The 17,932-nt window shown below is 43.6% G+C and overlaps 1 protein-coding gene across 6 annotated transcripts in view; it reads left to right on the top strand.

Moving 5' to 3' along the window:
• Nucleotides 1-3,712: 3,712 nt before the first annotated feature.
• EIF2AK2 (eukaryotic translation initiation factor 2 alpha kinase 2) overlaps nt 3,713-17,932 on the top strand; it is a 28,427-nt gene continuing 14,207 nt past the window's right edge. For 2 of the 6 annotated variants that reach the window (XM_045979012.1, XM_045979011.1), the window contains exons 1-9: nt 7,320-7,516; nt 9,000-9,131; nt 9,507-9,627; nt 11,099-11,256; nt 13,075-13,201; nt 13,750-13,832; nt 14,000-14,093; nt 16,235-16,269; nt 17,666-17,728. In XM_045979012.1, the coding sequence (XP_045834968.1) occupies nt 7,335-7,516; nt 9,000-9,131; nt 9,507-9,627; nt 11,099-11,256; nt 13,075-13,201; nt 13,750-13,832; nt 14,000-14,093; nt 16,235-16,269; nt 17,666-17,728 (995 nt within the window). In that variant the 5' untranslated portion in view covers nt 7,320-7,334. The other 4 variants (XM_045979014.1, XM_045979015.1, XM_045979013.1 and 1 more) reach the window with 4 other exon arrangements.

The following is a 17,932-nucleotide window of genomic DNA, read 5'->3' as shown; positions in this document are numbered from 1 at the left end:
TATCTAGTGCAGCCCACTGCTTCGGCTAATAAACTTTCAAGCAAACAACAGAACTATGTTCCCACTTAAGAAGAAAGACTTCCCATTCCTTCAAATGAAAACATGCTTATCCTGCCCTCTAATCTTTATACCCATTGCTATGTGATGTTCCTTCCTTTTCTTTTTTAGTCACAAATTCCACATTCAGACACTCTAACCTAAAGACTATCTTATAACATTAACCACCAGCAGCAAATCTCATATAAAAGGAAAGGATAAAGCAATTAAAAGAAGTTCATTAATACCTACAAAAACAAAGCAAGGAAGAAAAATGTATAGCTTCTATGGTCCTTTATTGCAATAGGAAATGAGACCGTAGTTGGTGTTCATTACTTCCTTATTCATTGTTCTCTTTGCCCTCAGAAATCTTCCCAGCCAGCACGGTGACACAAACCTTCAATCCTGAAGGATTGGAGCCCCAAACAGCCCTGCCTTGTTGAACAGCTATAGATTTCCATTAACATGTAACACTGAGCAGGGAATTACTAGAAGCAACTTTGGAGGAACTCCTGGGTTGAAGATATGCTTGTCCTTGACTCTGTTGTGTGGCCATATCACTATGTTCCCTTATCGTTTCACCCAGCCAGTTCGGTAACCCCCTTATTTCCTTGCTGGACTGATGACATCATGATCCTTGCACTATCCAGATGCAGTTTCAAATTCCTGTTCAAAGAATTGTGTGTCCCCTAGTGGAAACACAGCCTGATGTCATAGAACAGGAAGCGCTATTTTGCAAGTACATAACGAGGTTTATTTTTTTATTTTATTTTTTAAAAGATTTTATTTATTTATTTGAAAGAGAGGGGGCATGAATGTGGGTGCACAAGCTGGGAGAAGGGGCAGAGGGAGAGGGAGAAGCAGACTCTCCGCTGAGCAAGAAGCCTGACGCTGGCCGACCCCAGGACCTTGAGATCATGACCTGAGCCAAAGGCAGATGTCTAAACGATTGAGCCACCCAGGTGTCCTGAACTAGGTTTAATTGTGGGACACGACCCTCTCACTTTTACTGTTTCCTGAGTTCATGTGTCCTGGCCATGAAAAAAATAACAATTTGGTTTAGAACATACATTACCCATGAAGGGCAGCACACCCAGTTTGCTAAGTGCTGTCTCCTACTTGGGGCTATAGCTGAGTCCTCATTACTCTACCCTACTGTCCAATATGGCCAGTTGCTTGGGGTAATGAGGTTCATAATAAAGTCATTGACTCCTATGGCAGTCACTTTTTCCTCTGTCAAATGGGTCTCTTAGTGAGGGATATCATGATGGTGAGCAAGGTATTAAGAATGTCCACCAGGGGCGCCTGGCTGGCTCAGTGGGTTAAGCCTCTGCCTTTGGCTCAGGTCATGATCTCAGGGTCCTGGGATCGAGTCCCACATTGGGCTCTCTGCTCAGCAGGGAGCCTACTTCCCCCTCCCCTCTGTCTGCCTCTCTGCCTACTTGTGATCTCTCTCTGTCAAATAAATAAATAAAATCTTAAAAAAAAAAAAAAGAATGTCCACCAATGTTGATGCTGGCAAAAGCACTGCTGGAAGGAAAAGCAAATCCATATCTGCATTTAAATGTTTCAATGCCCAGAGGGCAAATCCCTGCCCACTCCCTGATGGAAGGGTCCTGGCATTACCTGTCTGCCACAAAGTGGCTGGCTGGTCTCCCTTGGTGTATGGTGTTCTCCACTGGGGCCCAGAGTTGGTCCCTGATGTGAGAATGTTGGGTGCTCAGCAGCCAGATCAGCCTTGATGAGAATTTCATGTTGATGAACTCACGTACATCACATGTTCCTACTGCCACAGTCTCCTCACTCCTTGAACAAGTACCGGCGTGGCCGGGGAAAAGACTGACCATGTCTACAGAAGTCTTCCTGCCCACCTGCTTCTCAAACGCCTCCTCAGAAGTGGATGCCTTCAATGAACATTCACAATATGCTCCTATTCTGTGTCCAACTGGTCTACCCACATCATTTTCCTCAGGTCACTTTATCACCCATCCTCTTGTTGTTCCTTCCAAATCTCTGACTATCCAGCTAACTTGCTAGATGCTGGTTTTATCCAAGCCACTAGCTTCCTCTCTTTCCACATGACAGCTAAACATACTACTCAAAGTTTTGTCCACAGGGAGGATTTCCTTTCTCCCACTATCCTTTAGGGAGGGGCCACCTCGCAGAGGGGCTGTGTAGTACATCAGGCCACTTCTGATGAATGCCAGTGTACTGTGCTGTATGCAGCTTTCCGTTTCTCAGTCACCTGGTCACAGGGAACCTTCCACCAGCTCAGTGATGTGGGTTGACAGAGCTTGTCTTTTCCTTTCTTTAAATGCAACTTGTCGCTGATACTGCCATGGCTGCAGCCACAGCCACCACACACCCACAAAACTGGCAAATGGTCTCTTGTAGATTCCTGCCATTTCTGGGGTTTTTGTTGTCTGGAATTCCCCAGAAAGATGGCTCTACCTCCTATCATCCTTACAAACCTTCCACCAGTACTTCACATTTGTGGAATTTAAATCATGCCCAGGACATTTTCTATAGAGAAAATATAGTGTTGGGGAGCCTGGGTGGCTCAGTGGGTTAAAGCCTCTGCCTTCGTTCAGGCCGTGATTCCAGGGTCCTGGGATGGAGCCCTGCATCGCCCTGCTCTGCCGGGAGGCTCTTCCCTTCCTCTCTCTCTGCCTGCCTCTCCACCTTCTTGTGATCTCCGTCTGTCAAATAAATAAATAAAATCTTAAAAAAAAAAAAAGAAAAAGAAAAAGAAAGAAAAAAGGAAATATAGTGTTTAGCCATTGATAGCCTGAAATTCTGGGGGATGTAGGCGAGAAGTGGGGAGGGACTCCTAGAGCCGAAGCCAAATATTGAACGTATATCTGAGGTCCATCTCGGCACCACTGCACTCCCTCGCTCTAGCTAAGATGCTGAGGGTACAGACTTCTAGTTCTAATCCTAGTTCTCCTGCTTCCTGACTGTGTTAAGGTCTCTGTGCCTCAGGCCTCAGTTTTCTCATCCGTTAAATAGGTATAGCAATGGCAGCTACTTTTCAGTATTGTTGTAAGTCCTCAGCACTCCTCAATCACCGTGTCTGTTTCTTACAAATCGAGGACTACTTAGTGGGGCTTTGGTAGGAAAACTCCACGCGGCCCCACAGGGAGCAGGTGGCTGGTGCTTAGAACGGCGCTGGCAAGTACCTGTTGAATGGATGAACGGATGGGTGGAAACTGACCTAAGGAGGGCTATGTCCCCGGGGCTCTTCACCCCGCAGCCTTGGAAAAGTGAGGAGGTAGCAGGGTGAAAATGGGACATACTTTGGTGTTTTACAGGCCTGACCTTGAGCTGAATCCTGGCTTTGCCACTTACGAGCAGCAGGACTGTGGGCGAGTTAATTTACTGAGTTTCTTTGATCGTGAAATGGAGCGGATAATGTCCACCTTGGCCGATCGCCGGCGCTGAGGGCCCTGGCTGTGCTCGTCCCCGCCCCCACCCCCCCCACCCCGGACAGCTGAAGGATCTCGCACACGGGGGCGGGGCAGAAACGGACGCGGGAGCCCGGGTGGGAGGGTAGGAAGCTCCTTGCGCGCCTGGCTGCCACCGGGCAACACGTGGGTGCCAGCGCGCCTAGCGCGAACTCCAAGCGCGGTTTCAGTTTTGCGCGATCCCGGAGCCGGGGGAGGGGGGAGGTGGGGGGGAAGCGGCCGCGGCGGAAGGCGGAGCCGGCGGGGAAAACGAAAGCGAGAGTGAGCGGCCGGGACCCCGCAGGCACTAGGCGGCGGCGGTGCGGGTGAGTGGGGATCTGGACGTGCGGGGAGAGCGGGGGCCTTCGGAGAGGGGAGACCGCGCGGGCGCGGCCAAGGGCGAGTCCCGGCCGGGGACGTGGACGCGGGTGAGAGGCCCCCGACCCGTGGCCGGCCGCGCGGGAGCGCTGTCCGAGGCCCGCAGCCTAGGTGCGGGGCCCTTGCCAGAGCCCGGGAAACGATCGCGCAGCGCACTGGGGTCTCAAAGCCATTCCCCCCCGCCTCGCGAGGAATTTCTATAAGAGCAAGTAACGAATTTCCCCAGCTGGAGTGGCGGGGTGGCGAGTGGCGGGGGATCTAGCGGAAAACAGGTAAGTTGGGAAATGTGACAGAAGGGAAATTTGGAGGCCTGGATTTCCCATGGATTGACTAAATAGGCCCTGGCTAAAAATCTCCTGCCTACACAGTTGCGGTTGTTTCCCAATAGCCCTGCCTTAGCGCACCCCCTGCCACCCCTTACCCCCGCCCCAACCCGTACCACCCTATCCCCCATATCTTTTTTCAGCGCTGCAGCTGAGGGGGTCCTTTAAGTCAAAACAGGACGCTCTGCTCCGATCATCCCAGTAGCTCACCATCTCATCAGATTTCCGGCAGTGGGGGTGCCAGGGTGGCTCCGTTAAGCCATGGATTCTTGGTTTCTGCTCAGGTCATGATCTGGGAGTCCTGAGATGCAGCACAGACCCCAGCCATCTGGAGCCTCCCAGCCCCCCACCAAGTAGGGCCAGGAGCCTGCTTGAGATTCTCTCCCTCTGGCCCCTCCCCCCAGCTCATGCCCGTGCTCTCTCTCAAATAAATAAATTAATCTTTAAAAAAAAAAAATCAGTACATGGTGCAGACAAAGCTCCTTGCTCTCTCCACTGTGACCAGACAGGCCTCATTGTTGTTTTGGGATACTGGGAAGTACATGCCTGCCTCTGGGCCTTTGCACGCCTGTTTCCCCTTCCTGGAAAGCTCTTTCTTCCCCCAGATGCCTGCCTGGGTCATTCTTTTGCTTTACCCTGTACTTCTGGCAGTGGCATCTAATCAAAGCCTCCTTCTCTGAACCACCAGCTGTGTAAAAGAAACCCCGCCCTTCCCTGCTTGTTCACCCTTTCTCTGCTTCAGTTTCCAGCACTAGTTATCAGCCAGTGACATTGTTTTATGGATTTGTCTGTGTTCCTCCTCTAGTAAGTTTACAAGGGCAGGGTTTCATGCACCGGTACCACCCCAACCCCTAGTAGTAATAAGTTCTCATTAAATATCTGTTTAATGAATGGCAATTTCTAAATTCCCTTTTGAATTAGAGAATAGTGAGACTTCCTGCTGACTGTGATTTCTTTAGTACTCAAAACGGCTCCCAAAGGAGAACTAAAAGGTAAACTCTGCTGTCAAGAGCTTAGAATTTGGGGCAGATTATGGTCTTCCTCACTTTGCTTAATTGAACCTGAAGATCCATCACTCTGGACCTGTAGTTCATTCATTGAACACTCAGATACTAGTTGAATGCATGTTGTAGGCCAGGCATGGTGCAAGACCTGAAAGGGGCGGGGTCCTCAAGGAGCTGGTAGTTGGCCAGAAGGGACAGAGGCAACAAAGTAAGAAGAAGAAGGTGGACACATGACACCCACTAGTGATTTTTGCTGGATATTTCCTTTAGGAAAATGAGAACAGAGAATCAAAACAAGATTTATTGACAGTAGTTGAAAAGAAGCCTGATGTTTTTGGTTTTTTTTTTTTCCCAGACTTGGAAGTATTTTTTCAAACATGTTAATTCAGCACTTTCTTAGTTTGCACATATATTTCACTTAAATTTGAACTGGCTTGTCCTTCTGATGATCGGTAGTTACTTAACATTAAAAGTGCCGGGGGCTTAGAGTGGATGATAGAACTTCAGGATATAGTTGCTAAGGGTTCTTCTGTGACTGCTCTTCTGATATCTGTGATCCCCTCCCAGCCTGATGTATGGTCTCACGGTTGTGACCAAAGTAAATGACACTGTTTCCTAAAAATAATGGCATAGCTAAAGATCCTTATCAACGACCCTTGGGCCACGCATGTTCTGGTATTCAGAGAGTTTTGGATTTTAGCAAGATAAGCCAGCATAAATCCTATCTATTACAGAATGTTCTCAGGAGAATTGGGGGGCAGCCCTCTAAAATAAAACAATTTATGAAGTGGAATGTATACGTAAATAACAAAGTATCATGAAAACTATAAGTAGCTCATGTCAGCTCAGGTCTAGACAGGGGGCTACGAACCTATCAAAAACAAAACGAAAGAAAAAATGCATCTCCATTTTTAGTGCTTTCTGGATTTCAGAGTTGCAGACCAGGAGCACCAATAAATGGTCTGCAATTCTGAAATCCAGAAAGCACTAAAAATGGAGATGCATTTTTTCTTTCGTTTTGTTTTTGATAGGTTCGTGACTGCTGGATGTTTTTTGTCTGATTTCTCCCCCACAAGAACCTCTGAACCTGCTGTTTTTATTCCTGTCTTCAGGTCACAAAGGAAAGGTTCAGAGAGGGTCTAGCCCAGATCAGTGTGACCTCTAGTTTGACTATCTCCACGACACTGAGCAGTAACGTGACAGCTTTGCCTTTGCGCAGACTCTAGATACTCCCTGCACGTGCTTCCAGCCGCCATCATTGCTCACCCAAACCACGGCAGCAGCCTCTGCTGGGTCTCCTTGCTTCTGCTCATGCTCTGCTCCACCACCCACACCTGTCCCTGCCCGCAGACCCTATTTTTTACATAGTGTCAGAGTCATCACTTAAATCCACTCACATCCTCCCTCTACTTAGAAAATGTCCAGTAACTTCCTGTTGCAATTGGAATACCATCCATTGGTTCTGACCATGACCCATTATTTTTAGGAAGGTCTGTGTGCATGGCACTGACCCCTCTGACTTATTTCCTATTCGTTCCCCCTCATTCACTGGGCAGCAGTCCCCTTCTTTTTGTTATCGTCTCCAAGGCCATGCTGGTTCCTGAGATACTCTTCCCCCATATCTTGATATAATGGACTTTCTCATCATTCAGTCTTCATTTAAAATTGCCTCCTAAGAACGGTCTTTCGTGAACACTGTGTTCAAGACCGCCTCGCCCTTATCTCTGTCCCTGCCTACCAACTCACCCTCCTATGCCACACCCCTATTTAATTTCATGATAACACTTCTGGCCACCGGGTCATCATATGTCCACTCCTGTTATCTGTTTCTGTGCATGGTCATTTTCTGTATTTCCTCAGTGGAATGTGGGTCAGGTGTTAATTTGTCGCGTCCACATCCGGATACTCATTGTCACAATAATGCCTGGCACTTGCTAACCATCCATTGAATAAATGAAGAAAGGGTGCATGGAAAACAGCAGATGAAGAAAAGGGAGAAGACGAGGGGGTTTCGAGTAGAATATTTAATTTTAATGAGTCATTCTTTCATTTTCCTGTACACCGTCTAAGTGTTCAGCATTTTCTGCTTGCCCCTGGGTATTGGTGATACAAAAGGAGTAAGACATAGAACCTGCTTCCCAAATTGCTCAATGACTGGGCTGTTATGGGAGCTGGGCAAGGTGGAGTGGCGGGCCCTTGGAGGAGGACTGGCTGCCCCCCAACATCAAAGAAAATGTGGGAGCCTCACAGATGAGTGGGAGTTGCCCGGTGGACTGAGGGTGCAGATACTGCATTCAAAAGCAAAGAGACAAGCATGTGACAAGTCATGCAGGTGAGGGAGGTCTGCAGATATTCATTCATTGATATGGAGCCCGTATTCTAACAGCTTGGCCCCATCCCTCTTATAGCTCATGGTCTCTTTTGTAAGACAGTCAGTTATATAAGCAGTTCCAGGAAAGGGGACAAGGGCTGGTGGAGCACGGGACCACGACCTCTTCCAGGGTGTCTGGGAAGTGACATCTGAGCTGAAATCTATGGGAAATAGGAATTGACCCGACAAAGGCAGTGCATGGGGTAGAGTCTAGAGCATTTCAAGGAAGCAGCCTACTGGACAGAAGCAGTTAGAGTTAAGAAGTAGTCAGGGATAGAGGTGTTCTTTTGATAATCGTCATTGCGTAGGTGGAATTTAAAGCCCTAAGTCTAGAGGCGATCACCAGAGGAGTTTGTGTTAGTAGAGCAGAGAGGAGATCTAAGACTATTTAGAAGAAATATCTGTTCAGGTCCTTTGCCAGTTTTTTTACTTGGATTGTCTTTTTGTTGTTGACTTGTAAAAGTTCTTTATATATTCTGGATACTGGACTCATCAGATATATGAATTATAAACACCCCTTTCTTTAGATTTTCATTTTCTTCATAGTGTCCTATGACACTATGTTGTCCTAAAAACACAAATGTTTTTATTTTTTGAAAAGATTCCACTTATTTATTTATTTATTTGAGAGAGATAGAGAACAGAGATCCAGGACCCTGGGGTCATAACCTGAGCTGAAGGCAGACGCTTAACCACCTGAGCCACTCAGGCGCCCCTGTTTTTACTTTCAATAAAGCCCAATCTCTCTGTTTTCTTTTGCTGCTTGTGCTTTTGCTGTCATTGCAAAGATTTCACTGCCAAAGCCAAGATTCTGAAGACTTACCCTTATGTTTTCTTCTAAGAGTTTCATAGTTTTGGCTCCTACATTTAGATTCTATATTTTTTTAGATTTTCATTATGACTTAAATTATTGCTACCCTCTTGGTCTAAAGAGACCCATAAACTAGGGTCATAATTTACGCAGGTAAATTTACCTACAATTAACTAATGCAAATTTTAAAGGGAAGATTTTTGGGATTTCGTAGGGGAATATGTTTCTGTATACTGAAATCTTTAATGATTTCATAAACTTCACCTTACATATGTACTCCCGACCTTTTTCTTCTCAGCATGAAGAATTCTGATTCTGCTCATGCAGCTCAAGCAGGTGGACAAACCTGTGTCTGACCCTCACTGGAAGCAGAGAACAAAGTAGACGAGAAAGACCCCTTTCCTTTTTTGGCCAGTTAAGTTTTAAAAGTAGAAAGTTTTGGAGAAATTCACTTGGTGTGCAAATCATGAGAGGGAAAGATTTTGTAAGAAGGTCTTCTCTGGATTTATGGGGGGCTGAGATGAGCCTTAGGAAGAAGATTCTTCTTATCCTGTTTTGTCTCCTACGTTGGATTGGGAAAATCAGGCTAAATATGTTCTGTGTCATTTTTTTCAAACATCTCTTTTGTTCTAGGTTACTAGAAGAAATGGCCAATGAGCGTCCACCAAGTTTTTCTGTAGAAGAACTTAATACATACTGTCAGAAGCACAACTTGGTACTTAGGTATTATGAACTATCTAAGAAAGGACCTGCACATAACTTAAAGTAAGTTGTTATTTTTTTAAAGATTTTTTTATAGTATTATCTCCACCCAATGTGGGGCTTGCACTTAAACTCCGAGATCCAGAATTGCATGCTCTACTGAGTGAGCCAGCCAGGCACCCCAAATTGCTTTTTACAAAGGTATATCTCTATAAAATATGAACTGGAAGAATGGCAACTCTGACACAATTTTGGAGTCAATAATTTAGCTCTCCGGCAAAGATGATGTGCTATTCTGCTGTTTGTGTGTCACTGCTTAAATTCTATATTGAACCGATTAAAACCTTCAAGGTCATAGGAGGCAGTGTGACTGGAACACTTGTCCTTAGACAATGCATGAATTTAATAACATTTTGTAAATATTGTCTTTGTAATCAGGTTTACATTTCAAGTTACCATAAATGAGAGAAAATATTCAGAAGCTGAAGGTAAATCAAAGAAGGAAGCCAAAAATGCTGCAGCCAAATTAGCTATTGAAAAACTTAACGAAGAAAGCAAGGTGAGTAAATCCCCTTTTAAACTTTACTGTGGGAGAAAACACCCACAGACAGAGTAAAGCCATTCACAGGTTCTCTAACATTCAGAAGTTCAGTCTTTTTCCACCATCTCCATTTCTGTAGAGCCCTGAGTGAGAGGTTCATCTAGGAAGTTGTGGGCAAAGCCTGCCAATATCTATTTAGAGTGTGAGCAGTAGCCAAAGGCAAAAGCGAGAAATGTGCTGGCAGGAGCCCCTCCCCACACTGAGGAATGAAAGGATAGTGGGGAGGAAGGACAAAGAGATGGAAGGACTGTGGGGAAGATGACAGATGAGCAGGACAGGTAATGGAGATCCAGCATTCGTGGAATTGGTTTCCCAGAGGCTGAGAGCAGAGTAAAGAGTACAGAGAAAGCTATCTGAAGAGATTCTAGTCGAAAGTGTTTCTGAAATAAAGGAAGAACTCGATGCAGATAAAAATAATTCAACAAATACAGAAAAATACAGAGCTACCAAGAATGTCAATCATTGGGAAAGTCCTGAACTCTAGGAATGATGAAAAAAATCCTATAAGCATCAAGGCGGTTAAAGGAAATTATTTAAAATGTAAAAACGAAGAAAAAAATATCATGTTGTCCACAGCATCGTTTCAAACCACGGGATATCAGAGAACTAGCAGTAAAATGAGACAAGCAGTCATTTACATGGGGGACCAAATATCTTTTCTCAGATACTGAAAATTTTGAAAACATTGACTTTTTAGATATTTCCCTGAAAAGTCTTCCTTAAGGATGTCACCCTTGTAACAAAACTGGGAAAAGTAAATCTGGCAAAATTACAAACTCACAAAATGTTAATGAGCCAGAAAAATTAAATCAAGAAGTTAGGAAAAGAGCAATAGAATGTCCCCCCCCCCCAAAAAAAAAGGCAGAAGAAAGAAAAAAACAAGGCCAAATGTTAATGTAAAAGAAAACCAAGAAATAATGAAGAGGGTCCATAAAGCCAAAAGTTAGTTCTTTGACAAGATTAATAAAGTAGAAAAACTTTGGACAGGGTTTTGTCAGATTAGGAAAAAGGTACAGATAAGAATGGAATGAATGGTGCTGTTATATTCCTCTTTCCCAATAAGGTGTGATCCAGGATATAGCTTTACTTATATATTGGCTATCTTGTTTTTTGAGATTTACAAAGCCTAAAATGAGGTAGACAGTGTTACAGTATTTTGTATGGATAAATGAGGAAGTTGACTACTTTGTTTTTCTGTAGGAAACTATAAAAGGATGGTTCCTTTCCTATTGTTATCTTTTTTTCTCGTGGATTTTTTTCTGGTAGAAAAAGACATATACTTAGACTTTTACTCAAGAAGATAGTAGACTAGGGCAATACATAAAATCTAAGTTGTCTTTCAAATTATTCATAGTAATTTTATTAGAGGAAATAAAATGGTTAAATCTTTGTTTTCATCTGTATTAAACAAGATTTTTTTTCTTTATAGGCAGTTAGTTCTTTATCACTGACAACAACAGATACTTCAGAAGGACTAGGAATAGTCTCCATTGAGAATTTCATAGGCCGTTTGAATAGGCTTGCCCAGAAGGAAAAACTATCTGTAAATTATGAACCATGTGAACTGAAGGAATCTGGGCCAGAAAGGTGAGATGTAGTTCATCTTTTCCTTCTGTCTCATTGTATCTAAGCAATAGAATGGGCTTGTTTTCATGTCTAATTTTCCAGAAATATTTGTCCTCCTTCTGGGGGCCTTTTGCATGGAAGGTTTTATATGACTTACACACTTTTGTGTTACACACAATTGTGTTACACACACACACACAATTGTGTTACACACAATTGGTCATTTTCATAATTAAAATATTTAATTGCTGAAGATGGGACCCATATACATTAATGGATCGAATCTGAGGTACATCTGGATGGTTTAGTCTGCAGGAGACCTAAGAGAGAATGGGGTGCCCTGCTGGGGGAGGGGTGTGTGGAGATGTTTCCCTCCCACAGGTGACAGTGGGAGTGGCTGTATGACGAAGACTGGACCACACGTGTAGGTAAAATGACTCTTCATCATCAGCTTAGAGAGCCATTTGTCTAGGTGTTTGCCCTTCAAATTCAGTTAAATGGTGTCACTCTCTAGACAAATATCCCATCTTAAGAGAAACGGGTTTTAGCCTTAGGCTGTGAGGAGACCCAGATTTAAGGAATTTAAGAATTTAAGGAATATGAAGGGTGGGATGGAGGAGAGCTTCAGAATTGCCAAGACTTTGGAAGTGAGGATAAAGAATGGATAGGAACTGGTAAAAGCAGAAAGCAAATGAGCCTGAAGGAAATTGCTTCTTGGCTACAACCAAAAAAATCTAAACGGCAAATAGTCCAAATAACCACTTCAGGATACCGTCCTCTGAATTGACTCTGAAAAGTTATGGACTTATAAAACTCTGATGGCTTTTAGGCCAGAACCAGGAAGAGGAAAACAGAAGAGTATTCTTTGGCATGAAAGAGTCCAAAGTGAATTGTGTGAGTGGATCTCAATAAAATAGGAGGCTGTTTTATTGTTTCAGAGCTCACCTGTTTGTTTCCTTGGGATTAAACACTCTAACATGAGTTACCTAAAAGAGAGAAGACATCTACTTAAGGGTGCCTGGGAGAATAGGAGCCATACACACCACCCAGTCACTCAATCTAGTTCTGCCTTCAGGGTCCAGCAGGGAAGACTCACCCTGGTTGGGTGTATTTGTCTCCATGGCCAATAATACTGGAATAATTTTGAAGTAATATATAGTAACTCCCTGAGGCTTACCAGGTCCATTGCTTTTCCACCTTAAATAGAGTTGTTCTATAATTGGATCCTTGCCTCACCACAAATATTCTTACATCTCATATGAGGAGGGCATGTACTTCATGGAGTTCTTGCACTATTGGGATTTCCTTAGGTCTGGGGACACATGAACAGGGAGCAGAAAATCCTGAAGTTAGAACCAAATCTCTGATTTGCCCATTCCCTACAAAACACCATAACCTTTATTGTTTCTCCTGTAGAAGTCCTGCTTTGCCAACGTAGGCTTTTTCTTTCCATTTGAGCATCTCTGAAAAATTCCCCAGATCTCTCTTCCTTCTCTACCTCTGTATCTTTTGACCTTTGAGGAATTTTTTTAAATCCCCATGAAGTTCCCTTTTCACCAGATCTTTTGGTGAAGCAACAAAGAGAAGTTGCCCGAAAAATGCAAGCTGAGACATCAGCCAGTCCTGGTTATTCTAGCAAATCGGCCAGCCGTCTTATCAAAAATTTATATCCTACAAGATACAAACTGTAAACCTACCCATTAAGTTAGGGTGATTTTAAGGTCTTTGTTCATCTGTGTTTGTTTCCAAATCCTGAGTTAGATTAACTGATTTTGTTGTTGTTGTTGTTGTTGTTGTTGTTTTGGTATTTGGGTGAATATTCTTTATCGTTTCTCCTAGATTTTATTATAGATGCAAGATTGGACAGAAAGAATATGCTGTTGGCGGAGGTGCTACTAAGCAGGAGGCAAAACAGATGGCCGCTAAATTTGCATATGAGCAGATAGAGTCAGAGAAGACCTTCATGGTATGTACTGCCTTTGGGTTTAACTTATAAATTGTAAGATTCTTTTTGAGGTGGATTTGATCTAAGACTGCATTTAGATGATGCCAAAACAGCCAGTCACAGAGCAAAAGGATTCCTCCATTCTGTGTTTCATCAGTGAGCACGAGCCATGGGGGGCCATGAGACCCCAGAGAGCAAAGTTCTGTTGGCAACTCGGGGTTGTTGGGTGCTTTGGGTTTTTTGAAGGTTTTATTTATTTGAGAGAGTGAGAATGAGTGAGAGAGTTTGGGCGGAGTGCGGGGAGGGCAGAAAGAAGGGGAGAGGGAGAAGCAGACTCTCACCCTGAGCAGGGAGCCTGATGTGGGACTCGATCCCAGGACCCTGAGATCAGGACCTGAGCCGAAGGCAGACGCTTAACCCACTGAGCCACCCAGGTGCCCCCAGGGTCATTTTTAAAATCTAGATCAAGCATCCATAAATAAATCTGATAGTTAGCACACAGAGACTGAAACGTGTGGAGAAGTGATGTAATTGCTCTTCAAACTCCTAAGGGGTACTCTTTCTTTCAGAAAGAGGACTCAGCAGCATCCAGTGATTCTTGGACTACTTTGTCTAGTGACTCCAGAAACAGCACTTTGGTGAAAAATATATTGTAAGTGTGGACAAACAGCGGTGATATTTAACAAATTTAGATTGCTGCCTGAGCGGTCACATTTTTCTGAAAATGCTTAATGTTTAAGGAGAATTTAGAGAAAAAAATTCTGATCAACAGAAGGTAGGCAGCATTGACCAACTAATAATGATCCCCTTTTCTTCTAGTGCTTCTGAATCACCACTTGAAAACGATTCCTCACCAAATGCACCAGAAAGAAATTGTAACAGCAACAATGTCAACACTTCTTCATCTCCTCTGGTACGGTATTCGCCTCTAGCTTCCTATAATCTTTCTCTCTGTTGTGTTTCCTCATTTAAAAATTGCCTCCAGGGGCACCTGGGTGGCTCAGTGGGTTAAAGCCTCTGCCTTCGGCTCGGGTCATGATCCCAGAGTCCTGGGATCGAGCCCTGCATCCGGCGCTCTGCTCAGCAGGGAGTCTGCTTCCTCCTCTCTCTCTGCCTGCTGTGATCTCTGTCTGTCAAATAAATAAATAAATAAAATCTTTAAAAAAAAAATTGCCTCCAGTTCTCAACTGTAATATTTCCACTTTTATCTCATACACTCTTATTTCCTATTAATATGTGGCAGCATTTTGGCTTTCTCTATTTTTTTTTTAAGATTTTATTTTATTTATTTATTTGTCAGCGAGAGAGAGGGAGAGAGAGCACATGAGCACATAAGCAGGCAGAGCGGCAAGCAGAGGCACCCGATGAGGGACTCGATCCGAGGACCCTGGCGTCATGACCTGAGCCGAAGGCAGCGGCTTAACCGACTGAGCCACCCAGATGTCCCTTTCCTTTCTTTATTAACCCCCGCTCCTCACATGCAAAATTCTTCCACTGTTCGCTTGCATCTTCCTCTCCCTACTCACTGTCATGTTTCCATATATTCCTGTGATCTTGGACAGTACTTCATAATGTCCTGTCATATTTAGTCTGCTCCTGTTTTTAAAAAAAATCAGATAATTTTTGTGGTGACAGTTCATGTTGCACAAGTGCCATATTTATAACGAACTTGAAACAAATCAATAAGAAAAAGAAGGGCAGTTCAGAGAAATGTGGAGAAGGATCTGAACAGAGCAATTCAGAGAAGAGATACCCAGATAGGCAATAAAAATATGAAAAGATGCTTTGCTGCATGGTAATAGGGAAAATGCAGATCAAAACGGCAGTTAGGTTCTTTAAACCCATCACCGGGGCAAAATTTGAGTCTGGCGATACTAAGTGTCGCAGAGCGGTGTTCCCGATTGTAACGACCGTGTGCTGTGGGTGAAGTATAGGTTGGTACAGCCACTGGGGGGAACAGTTTGGCCATAGGGAGCGAAGTGGAGGGTGTGGATGCCATGCCTTCAAGCAGTTCCATTCCTGGGATGTCTACTAGAGAAGCACTCCTACGTATGTACAAAGAAACATATTTCTTGCAACTTCATTTGTAACAAGAAGAGACTTAAGAAACATTGTCCATTAACAGCATGGCTACATTAATATACTGTAGTCATCACACAGGGGGAAGTGTTCTGAGCTCATAAACTCAGAGTTTGATGCTCCCCCCTCCGTGTTAACATATTCAGATTGGTAATACTACAAAACCTACCAGAATAAGAGTGAATAGGAATAAAGAATAGCTATGTGTAATTAACTTTTGAGATAGAGTGAAGATTCCTCTTTTTTTGCTAAATATTAAAATTATTAATTTGTGCTAAAAATGAAATTATTAGCATTGCCATTTTTTTCTTTTTCTTTTTTTAAGCATTGCCATTTTTTAAAAAAAGATTTTATTTATTTGTTTGGTAGAGGGAAAGACAGCGAGAGAGGGAACACAAGCAGGGAGAGTGGGAGAGGGAGAAGCAGGTGTCCCACTGATCAGGGAGTCTGATGTGGGGCTCCATCCCAGGACCGGGATCCTGACCTGAGCTGAAGGCAGACGTTTAATGACTGAGCCACTGAGGTGCCCCTAGCATTGCCATTTTTAACTGATGACCAGATAAGAAATACGTGGGGAATTATTTTAGACTGGATCCCTGAGCTCCGTCTGAGTCTTTAGCACAGTGGAAGACTGTGATGCATGCCTTCTTATTGACACCCACTGGCCCAGGGGGATCACCAGGGAGACTGTGGTCTGTCCTGGGGGAATCAGCACTTCTGCTGAACTTGCCCTGATTGTTTTTTGTCCCTCCCCCCCCCCCCCCCCCCCGCCTTATCTGTCTAGTTGCTATAACAGTGAGAACTTTGATCTAGCCAAGTAAACTGAGAAGCAGGGCTTGATGAGAATACCTAAGTTGATGAGACTTGTTATCTAATGAGCCAGAAATATCACAGAACCATGTAGAAGCACAGGAGGATAAAGCAAGATAACTGATTTAGTCATCTAAAACTGTTTTTCATTTTCTTTTGTTCCAGAGCAATGCCAGAAGTAGTGAAAAGAAGGTGAAAAGGTGAGTATCGTGATTTGGAAATGAAAATGAAGTTTGTTTTTTGTTTTTTTTTTAAGATTTTATTTATTTATTTGGCAGACAGAGATCACAAGTAGGCAGAGAGAGAGGAGGAAGCAGGCTCCCTGCTAAGCAGACAGCCCAACGTGGGACTTTATCCCAGGACCCTGAGATCATGACCTGAGCCAGAGGCAGAGGCTTTAACCCATTGAGCCACCCAGGCGCCCCTGGAAATGAAGTTTTGTTTCAGACTTAGGTTGTTAACTTTATTTACTAGGTCTTCAGTATTTGTAGAGTACTATGTACCGTTCTTTGAGTGGAATTTCAGAAGTAGAAAGCAGGGTTAAGGATCTCAAAAAAGCTTGAAATCTATAAACAAGTGATTTTTACATACGTAGAGAAGTATTTGAATTTATGTACACACTGCCCTGTAGAGGAAAGGGCCTGTTGGGGGTGTCACTAGAGACTTTGGTTAAGGGCATTATTTTGGACGAGGCTGACAGACGTGAGCCTGGAGAGGCACTTTCCAGAGAACTGCATTATTTTGCAGACAGGCAGGTAGGGTGGGGATGGTGTAATGACTTGGGTAAGAAAAGAAAAAGATCAAAGGTTATGTTAATAACGATGGATTGGTTTCTAGGATATAACTCTGAGTCATCGATGAGGACAGGAAGTCAATAGGGGCCATAATGGGCCACCAACACATTCTGAACCAGTGTCAGGGAACGATGATTCCTGATGTGGGTGTTTGGGTGGAGGCAGGAGAGGTGTGTGGAAGATGATCCAGCATCTTGGTTCTCATGGCAGTGACGAGGGGTGAGGAGAATTTGCAAGACCAACTGTACGGGAAGAGTGGACAGGATTTGAGGGAATAGAGCTGCAATAACGGGGTGAAGAAGAAGCAAAAGAGAAAGGATTTGGAGATTGGTCCTTGTGGACGAGACGCAGATGGGAATCATGGGCACTGATGGGGTTAAGGAAGTTCAAGACTTGAGAGCTTAGGGGGAAGATAGCAATTTGAATATGTTTAGTTTTCACTGGGGTTTGCACTTCCCAGAGCACATGGCTCACCACCCGCCAGGAATAAAGTACAAAGACCAGGAGCAAGGAGATCTGTTTTCTTTGGTTTTGAGTCTATAGGGGAGAAAGGAGAAGCTGGTAGATCACCAACACTGAATGTGGTAAGGCAAAAAAAAAAAAAAAAAAAAGAAAGGAATCAGGAAAGGAATGAAAAATTATTAGTGGACAGAGGAGAACTGTCAATATATTGTTTTATAAAAGAAAGGTTAACACGTTCTACCCTGTAACTCTTAATAGCGGACTCAGAATATAAAAAAAACTAGTGCATGACATAAAGTTCTATTTTATTTGAGTTTTATATTCTTCTCTTACATTTTAGAACTTTGGCACCTACCTTTAACTCTCCAGTGAGCAAAGAAAACAAGTACACTGTGGAAGAAAGGTAAGAGGGAAACTTGTAAAAAATATCTGTTTAAGGATATGTTTGCTCATTTGACAGATCTTCTGAAGGGACTATCGTACACCAGCCAGATTAATTCTATCTCTCTGAAGAGTTTATTGTTTTTTTGTTTTGTTTTGTTTTGTTTTTTCAGTATAGTCAGACCCTGAAAGGATCATTATCTCTTGGAGAAGTAATGTTTAGATG

This window comes from Meles meles, chromosome 15 (assembly GCF_922984935.1).
Source record: "Meles meles chromosome 15, mMelMel3.1 paternal haplotype, whole genome shotgun sequence".
NCBI lineage: Eukaryota > Metazoa > Chordata > Mammalia > Carnivora > Mustelidae > Meles > Meles meles.
Note: the sequence above shows the minus strand (reverse complement) of the source record. Positions and strands in the feature narration are given on the sequence as shown.